Source organism: Tachyglossus aculeatus, chromosome 5 (assembly GCF_015852505.1).
Source record: "Tachyglossus aculeatus isolate mTacAcu1 chromosome 5, mTacAcu1.pri, whole genome shotgun sequence".
Classification (NCBI taxonomy): domain Eukaryota; kingdom Metazoa; phylum Chordata; class Mammalia; order Monotremata; family Tachyglossidae; genus Tachyglossus; species Tachyglossus aculeatus.
Genome location: NC_052070.1, coordinates 61237926 through 61256064, shown reverse-complemented (window position 1 = coordinate 61256064; position 18139 = coordinate 61237926). Strand labels below are relative to the sequence as shown.

The window sequence follows — 18139 nt, the reverse complement described above, 5'->3', positions numbered from 1 at the left end:
ACTGTACTAAGTGCTTGAGTGTGTACACTGCTGCTGTACACTGCTGCTGGGTTCTCTGGCCCTGAGGCCTGAGAAGCAGCATGGCCCGGTGGAAAGAGCACAAGTCTGGGAATCAGAGGACCTGGGTTCTTATCCCTGCTCTGCCACTTCTCTTCTGTATGAACTTGGGCAAGTCAACTTCTCTGTACCTCAGTTACCTCATCTGTGAAATGGGGGTTAAGACCGTGAGCTCCCTGTGGTACATGGTTCGTGTCCAACCTGATTACCTTGTTTCCCCCCCAACACTTAGTACAAGTGTCTGGCACATAATAAGTGCATAACAACCGTCTCTATATGTTGCTGACTTGTACTTCCCAAGCGCTTAATACAGTGCTCTGCACACAGTAAGTGCTCAATAAATATGATTGAATGAGTGAATGGACAAATACCATTAAAAAAAAAAGAGGCCACCTTTACTACTTAGGAATTTTATTCCCATCCTCATTCCTTCTGTGCCTATCCTGTTTTTATTTGGATTTTCATTTGTGTATTCCTTGATTTATTTTGGTATTTCACCCTGCTAGAGTTTAACTACTTCTCGTTCTATCATCAGTCAATCAATGAATCGTATGTATTGAGGGCTTACTGTGTGTAGAGCACTGTATACTAAGCGTTTGGGAAAGTACAGTATTACAGAGTTGGTAATTGCATTCCCTGACCACAATGAGTTAACAGTCTAGAGGAGGAGACAGACATTAATATAAACAATTAGAAAAGCAGCGTGTCTCAGTGGAAAGAGCATGAGCTTTGGAGTCAGAGGTCATGGGTTCAAATTCTGACTGCCAGTTGTCAGCTGTGTGACTTTGGGCAAGTCACTTAACTTATCTGTGCTTCAGTTACCTCATCTGTAAAATGGGGATTAAGACTGTGAGCCCCACGTGGGACAACCTGATCACCTTGTAACCTCCCCAGCGCTTAAAACAGTGCTTTGCACATAGTAAGCGCTTAATAAATACTATTATTATTATTACTGGTAAATATGTAAGTGCTAGTGGGGCTGAGGAAGAGGTGAACAAAAGGAGCAAGCCCAAGTGACTTGCTGAGGAAATGATGGCTTAATCAGGGAAGGCCTATATTATTTTCTGCAACCTCTTTGTGAATCATTTCTCTGTTGCCCCAAAGAGGCTGTGAATGCCTCCAGGGCCTGGAGTGGATGTCTTTCATTCATTCATTCATTCATTCAATCGTAATTATTGAGCGCTTACTGTGTGCAGAGCACTGTACTAAGCGCTTGGGATGTACAAGTTGGCAACATATAGAGACGGTCCCTACCCAACAGTGGGCTTGCTTCTGATGAATCCTCTCAAGGGCTCACTACAGTGCTCAGCACTCAGAAAACACTCAGGAGATACCAAGGATTGATTGGGCTTTCAGTCTACTGGGAGAGGCAGGCAGTAATTACTTCCAAGTAACTGAAGCAGGAGGAAGAATGAGGAAATAACAGAAATAACAGAAAATAGCATGAACCAGCCGGGAATATTTGCGCTTTGTCCATTAGACCAATGATCAGTGCAGCAAAGCCTAATGAAAAGAGCACCGGCTTGGGAGTCAGGAAAGCTGGGTTCTAATCCCAGCTCTGCCACTTGCCTGCTGTGTTACCTTGGGCAAGTCGCTTTACTTCTTTGGGCCTCAGTTTCCTTCACCTGTAAAATAGGGCGTTCTCCCTTCCCCTTAGGCTGTGAGCCCCACGTGGGACAGGGACTGTGTTCAGTCTGATAATCTTGTATCTATGGCAGCACTTAGCGTGGTGCCCGGCACAGAATTAGTGCTTAAAAAACTGCACAATTAGCGTGGCTCGGTGGAAAGATTGCGGGCTTTGGAGTCAGAGGTCATGGGTTCAAATCCCGGCTCCGCCAATTGTCAGCTGTGTGACTTTGAGCAAGTCACTTAACTTCTCTGGGCCTCAGTTACCTCATCTGTAAAATGGGGATGAAGACTGTGAGCCCCCCCGTGGGACAACCTGATCACCTTGTAACCTCCCCAGTGCTTAGAACAGTGCTTTGTACATAGTAAGCGCTTAATAAATGCCATCATTATTATTATTATTGTTCCCCAGAACCCTTGAGGTCGGCTGGCCTTGAAGGTATTCTGGGGAGGGAGACTGGAGGTGAGGGAGTGGAGGCTATTCTCTTGTATTGTACTCTCCCAAGTGCAGTGTTCTGCACAAGTGCTCAATAAATACCTTTGAACGACTGATTGATTGGGACCTAATGGAGTCTCAGGGAATTGGAGATGGGTGGTGAAGGTCAGGGGGCCAGAGGAACAAATCAGGAAAAGAAACGGAAGTGGGGACAGACCTCAGGGGCCAGGGGAACAAATCAGGAAAAGAAGTGGAAGTGGGGACAGAGTTCAGGGGCCAGAGGAACAAATCAGGAAAAGAAATGGAAGTGGGGACAGACCTCAGGGCCCCAGCGTGGACATTAGGAAGTGTGGGGCTCCAGAAAGTGTCCAGAGGCACGCACCCCATCAGCTGGAGGGGCAGACCCCCTCATCCTGGCCCAAAAAACCCCTTCCCCATCCCCTGGAGGGGGCGAGGGTCATGAATTTTAATCCCCATTCCTCTGCTTGTCTGCTGTGTGACCTTGGGCAAGTCATTTCCCTTCTCTGGGCCTCAGTTCCCTCGTCTGTAACATGGGGATTGGGACTGTGAGCCCCAAGTGGGACAGGATTGTGTCCAACCTGATTTGCCTGTATCCCCCCAGCGCTTAGTACAGTGCCTGGCCTATAGCTCTTAACGTGCCTTATTATTATTATTATTAGTAGTAGTATTATTATCATTATGTGCCAGACACTGTGTTAAGTGCTGGGGTGGATAGCAGGTTGGGCACAGTCCCTGTCCCGCAAGAGGCTAACAGTCTTAATCCCCATTTTAAAGATGAGGTAACTGAGGCACAGAGAAGTGAAGTGACTAGCCCAAGGTCACACAGCAGACAAGTGGCGATCTGACGCCCAGGCCCATGCTCTATCTACTGAGCCATTAAACGTTGTTGAAGACAATGCCATTCAGCCTCAGGCTCCAGTTAACCCTGACTCCCCCAGAGCGGGTGGGGCGGCTTTTTCCAGTTGCCCAGCATTCTGGGCTCTGCCCCTGGCCTGCTGTCTGGACTCAGGCAGGTTACTGGACCTTTCTGAGCCTCTATTTATTCACCTGTGAAATGGGGCTAAGATACCAGTTCTCCTTCCCTCATCTCATCCTCATCAACAGTGGCATTTATTGAGCACTTATTGTGTACAGACACTGAACAAAGCACTTAGGAGAGAACAGAACAACAGAGCTGGTAGATTCTCCATTCAAACTGCTACCACATTAATCCAAGCACTTATCCTGTCCTGCCTCGATTATTGTATCGGCCTCTTCCCTCCCTCCCTCCCTCCTGTCTCTCCTCACTCCGGTCCATGTTTCACTCTGCTGCAGAAACGTTCAGGCCATGTTTCCCCACTCCTCAAAAACCTCCAGTGGTTGCTCGTCCACCTCTTCATTCATTCATTCATTCAATCGTATTTATTGAGCGCTTACTCTGCGCAGAGCACTGTACTAAGCGCTTAGGAAGTCCAAGTTGGCAACATATAGAGACGGTCCCTACCCAACAGCGGGCTCGCAGTCTAGAAGGGGGAGACAGACAACAAAGCAAAACACATAAACCAAATAAAATAAATAGAATAAATATGTACAAGTAAAATAGAGTAATAAATATGTACAAACATATATACAGGTCATATATATGTATATTCATTCATTCAATCGTATTGAGCGCTTACTGTGTGCAGAGCACTGTACTAAGCGCTTGGGAAGTACAAGTTGGCAACATCTAGAGACGGTCCGTACCCAACAGCCGGCTCACAGTCTAGAAGGGGGAGACAGACAACAAAACAAAACATATCAACAAAATAAATAAATAAATAAATAGAATAGTAAATATGTACAAACATATGTACATATATACAGGTCATATATATGTATGTACTATATACATATATATATAGTAAGTGCTTAATAAATGCCATCATTATTATTATTATTAGAATCCATGACCTCTGACTCCCAAGCCCGGGCCCTTCCACTGAGTCACGAGGACGGGGAAAGGGATTCAGGCGGAGGGGGGATTCGAACCCAACAGAAACTCCTAACCATTGGCTTCAAAGCCATCACCTTGCCCCTCCGACCAAACCTCACCGTTGTTCTGCTGGAAAGAGCACGGGCTTTGGAGTCAGAGGTCATGGGTTCGAATCCCAGCTCCGCCACTTGTCTGCTGTGTGACCTTGGGCAAGTCACTTAACTTCTCTGTGCCTCAGTTACCTCATCTGTAAAATGGGGATTAAGACCGTGAGCCCCACGTGGGACAACCTGATCACCTTGTATCCCCCCCCAGCGCTTAGAACAGTGCTTTACACGTAGTAAGCGCTTTACAAATGCCATTATTATTATTATTATTATTTTTTTTTTCTGCTACAACCCAGCCCACACACTTTGATCCTCTAATTCCAACCTACTCACCGTACCACGAGCTCTTCATGCCACTGACCTGTTGCCCACGTTCTGCCTCCGGTCTGGAGCACCCTCCCTCTTCATAGCCCTCCCTCCTCATAGCCGACAGACATTCTCCCCACCTTTGAAGCCTTATTGAAGGCTCACCTCCTTCAAGAGGCTTGCCCTAATTAAACCCTCCTTTCCTCTTTTCCCACTCCCTCTTGCTGCCTTTATTCACCACTTCCCCACCCCAAGCCCTACAGCACTTATGTACTTAACCGTAACTTATTTATATTAATATCGATCTCCCCGGCTAGACTGTAAGCTCGCTGTGAGCAGGGAATGTGTCTGTTAGAGTATTGTATTATAGTCTCCCAAGTGCTAAGTATGGTGCCCTGCACGTGGTAAGCATTTAGTAAATATGACTGATTGATAGATACGTTCCTGGCCCACAATGAGCTTGCAGTCTAAAGGGGGAGACAGGTGTTACTGTAAATACGTAATTTATAATATAACTTGTGGATATGTGCTTAAGCGGTGGGGACTGAAAGTAGGGTGACTATCAGATGTCCAAGTGCACAGATGACGCAGAAGGGATGATGATGATGATGATGGCATGTATTAAGCGCTTACTATGTGCAAAGCACTGTTCTAAGTGCTGGGGAATTTACAAGGTGACCAGGTTGTCCCACGTGGGGCTCACAGTCTTAATCCCCATTTTACAGAGGAGGTAAGTGAGGCCCAGAGAAGTGAAGTGACTTGCCCAAAGTCACACAGCTGACAAGTGGCAGAGCCGGGATTTGAACCCGTGACCTCTGACTCCAAAGCCCGGGCTCTTTCCGCTGAGCCACGCTGGGGGAAAAGAGGCCTTAATTGGGGAAGACCTCTTGGAGGAGATGTGACCTCAGTAAGTCTTGGGAAGCAGCGTGGCTTATTGACAAGAGCACGGGCTATGGAGTCAGAGGACATGGGTTCTAATCCCTGCTCCTTCACTCGTCTGCTGTGTGACCTTGGGTAAACCACTTCACTTCTGTGTGCCTCAGTTACCTCATCTGTAAAATGGAGATTGAGAATGTGAGCCCCATATGGGACAGGGACTGTATCCAAAACAATTTGCTTGTATCCACCCCAGCACTTAGTACAGTGCCTGGCACATAGTAAGTGCTTAACAAATACCATAATTATTATTGTTATTACTATTATCATGTCTGTAAAACGGGAGGGGAAGACTGTGAGCCCCAGGCGGTACAACCAGATTACGTTGTATCTTCCCCAGTGCTTAGAACAGCGCTTGGCACATAGTAAGCACTTAACAAATACCATAGTTATTATTATAATTACTAAGTCTTGAAAGGTGGGGAAAGTGGCGGTGTGCCGTGTGTGGTGGAGATTCCAGGCCAGCAGGAAGGTGTGGGAAAGGGGTCGGACAATAAAATCGATTAGATCGGTGCACAGTGAGTAAACTGGTGCTAAAGGAGCTAAGCATGCAGGCTGGGCTGGAGTAGATCAAAGATAGGAGGGTGTGTGCTAATTGCTTTAAGGCGGATGGTATTTTTGTTTGTAGTGGTGGATGGGCAACTCCTGGAAGTTCTTGAGAAGTAGGGAGATGTGGACTGAACAGGTTTTTTTTAGAAAAATGACCCGTGCAGCAGTGTGAGGTATGGACTGGAGTGGAGAGAGGAAGCATGGAAGTCAGTGAGGAGGTAGATGCAGTAATAATAATAATAATGATGATATTTGTTAAGTGCTTACTATGTGCAAAGCGGTGTTCTAAGCAATGGGGGGATACAAGGTGATCAGGTTGTCGCATGGGGGGCTCACAGTCTTAATCCCCATTTTACAGATGAAGTAACTGAGGCACAGAGAAGTGAAGTGACTTGCCCAAAGTCACACAGTTGACAGTTGGTGGAGCTGGGAGTTGACCTCATGACCTCTGACTCCAAAGCCCGTGCTCTTTCCACGCTGCTTCTCAGTAGTCAAGGGACGATAGGATATAGTGGTTGGATCAGCATAGTAAAAGTTTGGATGGAAAGGAGAGGGCAGATTTTAGCAATGTTGTGATTTGGTGACAGATTGAATATGAGGGTGGGATGAGAGGTGAGTTGACAACACCAAGGTTATGGGCTTGTGAGATAGGGAGGGGAGTGATATTGCCTATGGTAATGGGAAAGACATGAGGAGGATGGGGTTTGGGTGGGAAGATGAGTTCTGTTTTGGACAGGTTTCATTTGAGGTTTCACCAGGACAGCCAGGAAGAGATGTCCTGAAGGTGGGAGGCAATGCGAGACTGCAGAGAAGGAGAGAGGTCAGGGCTGGAGAAGTGGATTTGGGAATCATCTTCATAGAGATGGGAGTGAGTGATTTCTCCAGGGGATTGAGTGTAGATGGAAAATAAAAGGGGAACCTGAACTGAGACATGAGAGACCTCCACTGTCAGAGGGTGGGAGGCAGGGGAAGAGCCTGCAGAAGAAACGAAAGAGCAGCCAGAGAGTTAGGAGGAGAACCAAGAGAGGACAGTGTCAGTGACGCCAATTAGATACAATTTCAAGAAGGAGGGTGATGGGCAGTGTTCCTACAGTGTCAAGGGCAGTTGAGAGGACTAGGAGGATTAAGATGGAGTAGAGGCCTTCAGTGTGGCAAGAAGATAGTCATTGACTACCGTAGAGAGAGCTGTTTCCGCGGAATGAGGGAGGTGGAAAAAATGGGAGGGGGATCAAGGAGAGAATTGGAGGAGAGGAAGTGGAGACGGCAGGTGTTCATTCTTTCTTTCATTCAATCGTATTTGAGCGCTTACTGTGTGCAGAGCACTGTACTAAACCCTTGGGAAGTACAAGTCGGCAACATATAGAGACAGTCCCTACCCAACAACGGGCTCTCAGTCTAGAAGGGGGAGACAGAAAACAAAACAAGTAGACAGGTGTCAATGTCAGAATAAATAGAATTAGCGCTATATGCACATCATTAATAAAAGGGTAGTAAATATATGCAAATAAAATAGAGTAATAAATATGTACAAATGCTGAGGGGAGGGGAAGGGGGTAGGGCAGGGGGGTGATGGGGAGGGGAGGAGGAGAGGAAAAAGGGAGGCTTAGTCTGGGAAGGCCTGCTGGAGGAGGTGAGCTCTCAGTAGGGCTTTGAAGGGAGGAATCAATCAGTCGTATTTATTGAGCACTTACTGTGTGCAGAGCACTGTACTAAGCGCTTGGGAAGTACAAGTTGGCAACAACTTGTTGCCAGCAATGAGGAAGAGAGCTAGTTTGGCGGATGTGAGGAGGGAGGGCATTCCAGGCCAGAGGAAGGACGTGGGCCGGGAGTTGACGGGAGGACAGGCGAGAACGAGGCCCAGTGAGGAGGTGAGCAGCGGCAGAGGAGCGGAGGGTGCAGGCTGGGATGGAGAAGGTGAGAAGGGAGGAGAGGTAGGAGGGGGCGAGGGGATGGACAGCCTGGAAGCTGAGTGAACAATGCTGTCAGGGAGTTTGGACAGGAATGGTAGGAAGGAGATGGGGCGAAACTGGAGGGAGCCGTGGGGTCGAGAGGTTTTTTTTTTTGTTTTTGTTTTTGAGGATCGGGGTACGTAAGCATGTTCGAAAGCAGTGGGGAAGAATCTGTTGGAAAGTGAATGGTTGAAGACCGTGGCCTAGTGGCAAGAGCGTGGGCTTGAGAGTCAGAAGACGTGGGTTCTATTCCCGGCTCTGCCACTTGTCTGCTGTGTGATTTTGGGGCAAGTCACTTCACTTCTCTGGGCCTCAATTATCTCATCTGTAAAATGGGGGTTAAGACTCAGCCCCACGCGGGTCCGGGGCTGTGTCCAACTTAATTACCTTGTATCTACTCCAGAGCTCAGAATAGTGCCCGGCACATACCAAGCACTCAACAAATACCATAATTATTAGTATTAGACCCGTGAGAGATGGAGACTGGGCCCCAGTGAGGTTATCCTATGTCTTCCTTGGCACTTAGCGTGGTGCTTGGTACCGAGTTGGTGACTAGTTCACTACTTGTACTTCCCAAGCGCTTAGTACAGTGCTCTGCACACAGTAAGCGCTCAATAAATATGATTGAATGAATGAATGAATATAGGCGCCCTGAGCACAAGCAGCACTGGTTGACACTGGAGCTGTGCTGTGTGAGTTTGGCTCTCTGTGGGGGATCCTCCCCACCCTCCCCGCAGTGGGCTAGAGGCTCCCCCTTGGGTCATCTCCCCCTTTTAGACTGTGAGCCCACTGTTGGATAGGGACTGTCTCTGTATGTTGCCAATTTGTACTTCCCAAGCGCTTAGTACAGTACTCTGCACACAGTAAGCGCTTAATAAATACGATTGATGATGATGATGATGATCAGAGTCGGCGGGGGTCACATGAGGGGCGTCCTTAGGGGCCTGTTGAGAGATGGAGTATCGTAGGGTAGGATTGGAGGTGGACGGGAGAAGAGAAAAACAGTGTTGGATCCCTCTGCTCCTGGAGGCCTGTGGGAGCAGATACAGATACCTCAGCAGGAAAAAAGATGCCAGTTATTATTAATAATAATAATAATAATAACATTTGTTAATGTTATTGCACACTTACTATGTGCAAAACACTGTTCTAAGCGCTGGGGTAGATACAAGGTGATCAGGTTGTCCCACGTGGGTGTCCCAGTCTTAATCCCCATTTTACGGGTGAGGGAACTGAGACTCAGAGAAGTCAAGTGATTTGCCCCAGGTCACACAGCAGACGCGTGGCGGAGCCAAATTAGAACCCATGACCTCTGACTCCCAAATCTGTACTCTTTCCACTGAGCAATGCTGCTTCCCGGTCTCGGGGGAGCGGGACGGGGAACTTGACATTCCCCCATCCTTCCCTTGGTCTTTCATTCCCCTCCTTTTCTCCCTCCCTCTCTCTACCCTACTAGGTAATAAACTTCTGGAGAGCAGGAAATCCCACCTCCCAATTCTCCTGTACTCCCCAAAACGCATAGGACAGTGTGCTCCTTATACACGCAGTAGGTGCTCAACAGATGATGGGGGGAAGGGGCTGAGCACTTGATTCCCTTGCAGAGTCTCCGTGAGTCCCCGCCAGAACCTGCCCCGCCTGCCCCTGAGGGGGATCTTCCAGGGTGCCAAGGTGCTCCGGGGCCCAGACTGGGAGTGGGGCAATCAGGACGGTAAGTGGGGAGGGGGCAGGTAAGTGGGGAGGGGGCAGCTGGGCCTTGCTGGGTGGGCGGGGCAGTGACAAACAAGTCCCGTTCATTCATTCATTCATTCAATCGTATTTATTGAGCGCTGAGCGCTTGGGAAGTACAAGTCGGCAACATATAGAGACGGTCCCTATCAATCAATCAATCGTATTTATTGAGCGCTTACTGTGTGCAGAGCACTGCACTAAGCGCTTGGGAAGTCCAAGTCGGCAACATATAGAGACGGTCCCAATCAATCAATCAATCGTATTTATTGAGTGCTTACTGTGTGCAGAGCACTGTACTAAGCGCTTGGGAACTACAAGTCGGCAACATATAGAGACGGTCCCTACCCAACCACGGGCTCACAGTCTGCCCCAACAATCAGGGCGAGGACACTCCGCAACGAGTCAGTCATATTTAGTGAGCGCTTACTGTGTGCAGAGCACTGTACTAAGCACTTGGGAGAGTACAGTATAAAACAGTAAACAGACACATGCCCTGCCCACAGCGAGCTCACAGTCTAGAAGGGGGAAGAAAGTTGACATGGAGGGGTTCTGCACCTGTGAAGGCACGGTTTTAAGGGGGGGTTGGGTGGGCTTGGCTGTGGGCCCCCCATAGGGGAAGGGGGCCACAGCCTATTTTGTTAGTGTGTTTGGTTTTGTTCTCTGTCTCCCCCTTCTAGACTGTGAGCCCGCTGTTGGGTAGGGACTGTCTCTGTGTGTTGCCGACTTGTACTTCCCAAGCGCTTAGTACAGTGCTCTGCACACAGTAAGCGCTCAATAAATATGATTGATTGATTGGAGCCAGGATGGGCCTGCTCAGAGCTGCCATGCTGCTGCCGCTCTCAGTGAGAAAGAGGCTGTCAGACTCATGTCAGGACTCTTTTTCCCTGCTGCCCAGGCCCGCCTCCAACTCTCCGTCCTCTGCCCGCTCCCTCCCTCTCTCCAGAGCCTTCTCCATTCCTCCTGCTTCCCCCCTCCTACCATGCTTTATTCATCCCCCCACAACCCCACAGCACTTATGTACATATCTGTAATTCATTTATTTATATTAATGTCTGTCTCCCCCTCCATTCATTCATTCAATCGTGTTTATTGAGCGCTTACTGTGTGCAGAGCACTGTACTAAGCGCTTGGGAAGTGCAAGTACAATGAAGCAGCATGGCTCAGTGGAAAGAGCATGGGCTTTGGAGTCAGAGGTCCACCACATGTCTGCTGTGTGACCTTGGGCAAGTCACTTAACTTCTCTGAGCCTCAGTTCCCTCATCTGGAAAATTCATTCGATCGTATTTATTGAGCGCTTACTGTGTGCAGAGCACTGGGGATGAAGACTGTGAGCCTCATGTGGGACAACCTGAACACGTCGTGTGTCCCCCCCAGCGCTTAGAACAGTGCCTTGCACATAGTAAGCGCTTAACAAATGCCATCATTATTATTGCAAGTCGGCAACGTATAGAGACGGTCCCTACCCAACAACGGGCTCACAGTCTAGAAGACTCTAGGCTGGAAGCTTGCTGTGGGCAGGGACTGTGTCTGTTTATTGTTATAGTATACTCTCTCAAGCGCTTAGTACAGTGTTCTGCTTACAGTAAGCACTCAATAAATATGATTGAATGAATGTTCCTCTTCCCTCCCTCTCTCCCTTCCGCTGCTGCTGGAGGAGGAGACGGGCAGCCTTGAGTTGTACTGCCCCTCTGTGCCCACAAGGTGGCGCCCTTGCTCGCAGGTTTCCCCTCTGACCCGCTAGGGGGCGGTGTAGGGTGCGTACATTCAGGTGTATGTACTGAGCGCTTACTGTGTGCAAAGCACTGTACTGAGCGCTTGGGAGAGTACAGTGCAACCGAGATGTTCCCAATTACAGGCAATTCATCATCCAAATGGCCATTCCCACAAATATTCCGCCGACACGATCACCTGATTCAGGCCACAGGAGCCTGGCCTTGATTGTGAGCCCACTGTTGGGTAGGGACTGTCTCTATATGTTGCCGATTCGTACTTCCCAAGCGCTTAGTACAGCGCTCGGCACATAGTAAGCACTCAATAAATACGATTGATGATGATGATGATTAACGTTGTGTGTGTATATAGCTATAATTCTGTTTATTCTGACGGTATTGACACCTGTTTACGTGCTTTGTTTTGTTGTCTGTCTCCCCCTTCTAGACTGTGAGCCCGTTGTTGGGTAGGGCCCGTCTCTATGTTGCCGATCCGTACTTCCCAAGCGCTTAGTCCAGTGCTCTGCACACAGTAAGCGCTCAATAAGTACGACTGAATGAAAGTAAACAAAGTCATTCCCTGCCCAATCAATCATACAGTGATTTATTGTACATTGTGGGTCGTAAGCCCACAATGAGCTTAGGACCCAGGAGTCCCAGGGAAGGGAAACCCCACAGGCTCTTCTGTCTCTGCAGGCGGCGAGGGGAAGATAGGCCGCGTGGTGGATATCCGGGGCTGGGACGTGGAGACGGGCCGGAGCGTGGCCAGCGTCACCTGGGCCGACGGCACCACCAACGTGTATCGCGTGGGGCACAAGGGCAAGGTGGATCTCAAGTGTGTGGCCGAGGCTCCTGGCGGCTTCTATTACAAAGACCACCTCCCCCAGCTCGGTAGGTACCTTCCGGGGGAGTCTATTTGCATGAGGCTGCACTGGCACCCTGACCCTCAGTGACTGTCCCCTCCCCACAACCTTCCCATTCCGGCTTTCCTGCCTCCAGGCCAGGTCATGGCCCCTATGAGAAGCTGCATGGCTTAGTGGTTTGGGAGTCAGAAGGACTTGGGTTCTAATCCTGGCTCTGCCACGTGCCTGCCGTGTGACCGTGGGCAAGCCACTTCACTTCTCCGTGCCTGTTACCTCATCTGTGAAATGGGGATTATGAGTGTGAGCCCCACATGGGACAGGGACTGTGTCCAACCTGATTAACTTGTATCTACCCCAGTGCTTAGAACAGTGCTTGGGACATAATAAGTGCTTAGCAAGTACCATAATTATTATTATTATGAGCAGCCAGGCCTGGCTGCAGGCAGTGATGAAAGGAAGCCATCACAGCACCCAGCAGGGGAGCAGCAGTGTGCTTCCTGACCTTGCCAAGATAGCCACTGCTGGGTGCATGCCCCCCGGAGCAGACCCCATCAAGGCAGCTGCCCCATGCCATCCCCATGGTTCCCTCGCCTGCCCAGCCTTTGACATGAGCATTAACAGGAGTCTACGTTCCTCACTCCCTCCCCTGACATCCCACCCTGGGCCAACTTTCAGAGCCAGGGAGGGTAACACTTGCCATAGGCCCCGGGGGATTGGGTGGCACAGAACCAGTGAGGCTGGGAGCTGGAGGGCAAGGGCCGGTAGCCCTGGACTCCCCTCCTGGGAGGGAGACTGGCATTTGCCTTTCTCCCACATCCCCTCACCTCCCATCTATTTCAGGTTTTCAGCCCCTGCCCCATCCAAGAGTAGGGCGATTCCAGATCTGGGAAGCCAGAGCCCTTTCCCCCTGACTGAGCAGCATTTCCTGGTGGAGGTCAGACCAAAATCCCCCCCAGGACCCCAGCCTTGGTGGCTCCAAATCTATCCCGGGTATAGGCGCTTCTGTCATATCATCTTCCGGGGCTGATGTCACGTTGTGCTCCGCACGTGATGTGGCATGAGCATGTCATGAGTCACCTGGATTGGAAATTGAGGTTTCGCCTTGGGCCTCCAAAGCCTGTGGGGGTCCAACTGGCCAGAGATTCCCTGGACCCCAGAAGCCTGCACCAGCAGTCAAAACAGTCCAACCCATCACCCCCATCATCCTCCGTACTGCTCTCCATTGGCCTTCCCTCATCACTCTGGAGGTTGCTTGGTGGCATTAATCTTTTGTCTGTCTATCTGTCTACCCTAGGTAAGCCAGCAGAGCTGCGGCGGCGGGTCAGTGTGGACAGCCAGCCCTTCCAGCATGGAGACAAAGTCCAGTGTCTGCTGGACATCGAGATCCTGCGGGAGATGCAGGAGGGCCACGGGGGCTGGAACCCCAAGATGGCAGAGGTAAAGCCCGAACCTGCTCCCCTCCAGCCTAGGTCCAGCCAGTTGTCCAGTTTCCTCCTGTTCCTTCTACTGTCCGGTACAGATTCCGCCCCGGACACCCAAGCACCCAGCCTCCCTCCGCCTCGGCTCCTATCACCGACTTCTTTAGCTCAGAGGTGGCATCGTTGTTCACGGGGACTTTGGAGCCGGGGGGCCAGAGGCCCCGGAGTGAGACGGGGCTAGGGGTTGGGTCCGTCCTGCCCTGGGGTACACATAGCCACTTTCACTAAGATCTCTTTCTGGTCTGTTCTTGTGTTGCTGTTGCTTTCATGCCACAACATGTGCCATGATGGGGTCAATCAATCAATCGTATTTATTGAGCGCTTACTGTGTGCAGAGCACTGTACTAAGCGCTTGGGAAGGACAAGTTGGCAACATATAGAGACAGTCCCTACCCAAAAGTGGGCTCACAGTCTAAAAGGGGGAGACAGAGAACAAAACCAAACATACTAACAAAATAAAATAAATAGAATAGATATGTACAAGTAAAATAAATAAATAGAGTAATAAATATGTACAAACATATATACATATATAAAGGTGCTGTGGGGAAGGGAAGGAGGTAAGATGGGGGGATGGAGAGGGGGACGAGGGGGAGAGGAAGGAAGGGGCTCAGGAAGGGGTCGGCAAGGGGCCGCCAGGCACTGCCCTACCCCTACCCCTTCCTGGCCCCTGTTACCTGGGTGCCCACCTGCTGAGTGATTTATTTTGTTAATGATGTGCGTATAGCTTTAATTCTATTTGTTCTGACGATTTTGACACCTGTCTACATGTTTTGTTTTGTTGTCTGTCTCCCCCTTCTAGACTGTGAGCCCGTGGTTGGGTAGGGACCTTCTCTATATGTTGCCGACTTATCCTTCCCAAGCGCTTAGTACAGTGCTCTGCACACAGTAAGCGCTCAATAAATACGATTGAATGAATGAATGAATGTAGCCAGAAGTTCCTCCTCGCGAGGTGTGCGGGGGGGTGACTGTGGGCCGGCCCTCCCCCAATCCGGGGCTCCTCAGTCCCCGAGTGAGGTGGCTCCCGTCTGGCTGCGGGGGCTCCTCAGTTGCCCTCAGAGGGAGATTTCCGGGGCTGCAGGCCAGCCAGCCTCCAGGACCAGGGAAACGAGTCCCACCCCGTCTCTCCCAAGCCGTACTCCATCAACCAGGCGGTCAGATGGTCAAATAGACGGTCAGCCAGGTTGTCAGAAAGTCAGCCAGGTTTCAACCGCTGGCTCGCTCTCTGCTAGTAGCAGCCAGGAGTCCTGTTGGGGTTAGAGATCCGGGAACACCTGAGTCCCCTCCCTCACTCCCCTCAGTGGTCCTCTTTCGGGGAGTAGGGGGCCCCGGTAAGACTTTGGCCCCATAATCTCCAGTTTCCCTTGGAATAAGATGGGGAGGAAGGACTAACCCGGCCAGGGGAGGATTTGGTTTGATGGTTGCGGAGAGCTTTGAAACTACAAACTGTGCTTCTCCCCTGCAGCGGCTGGTGGCCCCTACCTCTGGGACCAGAGCCAGAGCAGGGGCCCACTGGGCCACTCTTTGGCCAGCGGTCCATGGGGATGGGGTGGGCCACCCGCGGCCCGTTCCGGGCATTTCTGGAGGTCTCTGCGCATCGGCTGGGGGATGCCTGACCCATCTTAAAGGGGGGTTGGGCAGAGGGTCAAGAGGCAGTCTGGAGGGACTTTTAGACAGGAGAGAGCAGACCTCATCCCCCACTTCCTTTCAGAGCCCTAACACTAATGCCCTGCTACCGAGGGACTATCATCTGTCTGCCTGTGTGTGTACCCCTCACCCATTTATCTGTTTGTAGTTTATCGGCCAGACAGGAACAGTGCACAGAATCACCGACCGGGGTGATGTGCGGGTCCAGTTCAATAGCGAGACTCGTTGGACATTTCATCCTGGGGCCTTGACCACGGTAAGTGGGGGCTGGGCCAATTCACTTCCTCCTCCTCCTCTCCCATCCCCCCAGCCCAAACCTCCCTTTCCCCTTCCACTCCCCCTCCAGCTCCCCCAGCTCTGTGGAGGCACTGTCTGCAGGCTCTGGGGACATGGTGGGGAAGCACTAGAGAGGCGTGACATCAGTAGGTCCCGGGGGTTATTCCAGGGAAAAGGCAGAAGAATGGCCTAGCGAATAGAGCACGGGCTTGAGGGTCAGAAGGATCTGGGTTCTACTCCCGGCTCCGCCACTCGTCTGTTGTGTGACCCTAGGCAAGTCACTTCACTTCTCTGTGCCTCAGTTACCTCACCTGTAAAATGGGGATTAAGACTGTAAACTCCATGTGGGACAGGGACTGTGTCCAACTTGATTACCGTGTATCTCCCTCAGTGCTTAGAACAGTACCTGGCAGAGGGTAAGCGCTAAACAAATACCAGAAATGAAGCAAACAACCAACAACCCCACGTGTCCGTGAGGATCTGGGCCAGGCCACCCTCTAGCCCCCCTTCTCTCCCCGCCTCAGGCGTTGGGCTCCTCGGGGAAGGTGGCAAAGGTGTTCGGGGATGGAGACCTGAGGATGTCGCTCGGCGGTCAGGCCTGGAAGCTCAGCCCCTCCTGCCTTGCCACCCGCCAGCGGGAGGAAGATGCCAACCTGGATGCCATGGAGAGCGCCAAGGAACCCAAAAGTGAGGGGACCGTGGGGGGCTGGGCATCAGCCCAGAAGCCCGTCCTGGGGTTTGAAGTTGGTGGAGCCCAGGGTGGACCCCGCCCCGGGGATGTGCAAAGGGGTGGATAGATGGTGGGTGGGTTCAGCTCCTCCCTGGGCCCACCTGCTCCATGATGGGCCAGGGGGAAGCTGGGGATCGTCAATCAGTCAGTCATATTGATTGAGCACTTACTGTGTCTCACAGTAGACTCTTCTAGACCGTGAGCCCACTGTTGGGTAGGGACCGTCTCTATACGTTGCCAACTTGTACTTCCCAAGCTCTTAGTCTGTGCTCTGCACACAGTAAGTGCTCAATAAATACGATTGATTGATTGATTACTGTGTGCAGAGCTAAGCGCTTGGGAGAGTACAATAGAACAGATGCATTCTCTGCCCACAACAAGCTGCAGCATGGCTCAGGGGAAAGAGCCTGGGCTTTGGAGTCAGAGGTCATGGGTTCAAATCCCGGCTCCACCACTTGTCTGCTGTGTGACTTTGGGCAAGTCACTTCACTTCTCTGGGCCTCAGTTACCTCATCTGTAAAATGGGGATTAAGACTGTGGGCCCCACGTGGGACAACCTGATCCCACTGTTGGGTAGGGACTGTCTCTGTATGTTGCCAACTTGTACTTCCCAGTGCTCTGCACACAGTAAGCACTCAATAAATACGATTGATTGATTGATTGTTACCTCCCCAGTGCTTAGAACAGTGCTTTGCAAATAGTAAGCACTTAATAAATGCCATTATTGTTATTATTAGAGGGGGAAACAGACATTTATGTAAATAAATAAAATAAAATGACAGATATGGGCATAAGTACTGTGGGGGTGGGGGGATGAAGAAAGTGAATAAGTCAAGGCGACACAGAAGAGAGTGGAAGACAAGGAAAGGAGGGCTGAGTCAGGGAAGGCCTCTTGGAGGAGGTGTGCCTTCAGTAAGGCTTGGGGGGACCTGCGGGAGCCCAGGAGCTTGGGGAGCTGGAGGCCGGGGGAGCGAGGGAGACGGTTGGCTGCAGAGCCTGGCCTTGCCCCGGGCAGGCTGGGATCTCCGGCCCGGCCTGCTCCCCGGGCACACCCTCCACCTCCCCACCCCCCAGGCTCCCTGTGTGCCATCCTGGAAAAGCTGCTAGCCCAGAAGAGTGATCCCGACCAGCCAGGGCGGCTGGTGACAGAGGCTGCTCACGGCAACATCGCCCGCCTGCTGGAGCTGGTGAAGAGGCATCCGGACAAGGCAGGGCCTGCTGGGGGAGAGAGATGAGGGGGGCAGAGGGGACGCTGACTCCTGCCACAGCTGCGGCAGGAGCCGTGGCTGACCCCTCGGGAGGCAGGGCTCGGTCCGGGAGGACACGGATCCCCGGAGGGGTTTCGGGCTAAGGGTTCAATCAAATTTATTCATTCGGTTGTACTTATTGAGTGCTTACAAGCACTGTATTAAGCGCTTGGGAGAGCACAATACAACAATAAACAGACCCGTTCCTTGCCCACAACGAGCTCAAAGTCTGGACGGGGAGACAGATATAGCTTTAATTCTATTTGTTCTGACGACTTTGACACCCATCTCCATGTTTTGTTGTCTGTCTCCCCCTTCTAGACTGTGAGCCCGTTGTTGGGTAGGGACCGTCTCTTTCTGTTGCCGACTTGTACTTCCCAAGCGCTTAGTAGAGTGCTCTGCACACAGTAAGCGCTCAATAAATACGATTGAATGAATCAGTCAGTGACAGATATGTATCTCAGTGCTGCGGGGCTGGGATAGGGGATGGATAAAGGGAGCAAGTCAGCGAGTGGGAGAA

The 18139-nt window shown here is 51.0% G+C and overlaps 1 protein-coding gene across 3 annotated transcripts in view; it reads left to right on the top strand.

The window, feature by feature from the left end:
• The window catches only part of MIB2 (MIB E3 ubiquitin protein ligase 2), a 56604-nt gene that overhangs the window by 24986 nt on the left and 13479 nt on the right, over nt 1–18139 (top strand). For all 3 annotated transcript variants that reach the window (XM_038747389.1, XM_038747388.1, XM_038747390.1), the window contains exons 4-9: nt 9543–9649; nt 12075–12269; nt 13536–13678; nt 15515–15622; nt 16167–16329; nt 17447–17580. In XM_038747389.1, the coding sequence (XP_038603317.1) occupies nt 9543–9649; nt 12075–12269; nt 13536–13678; nt 15515–15622; nt 16167–16329; nt 17447–17580 (850 nt within the window). The remainder of the gene's footprint in view (nt 1–9542; nt 9650–12074; nt 12270–13535; nt 13679–15514; nt 15623–16166; nt 16330–17446; nt 17581–18139) is intronic.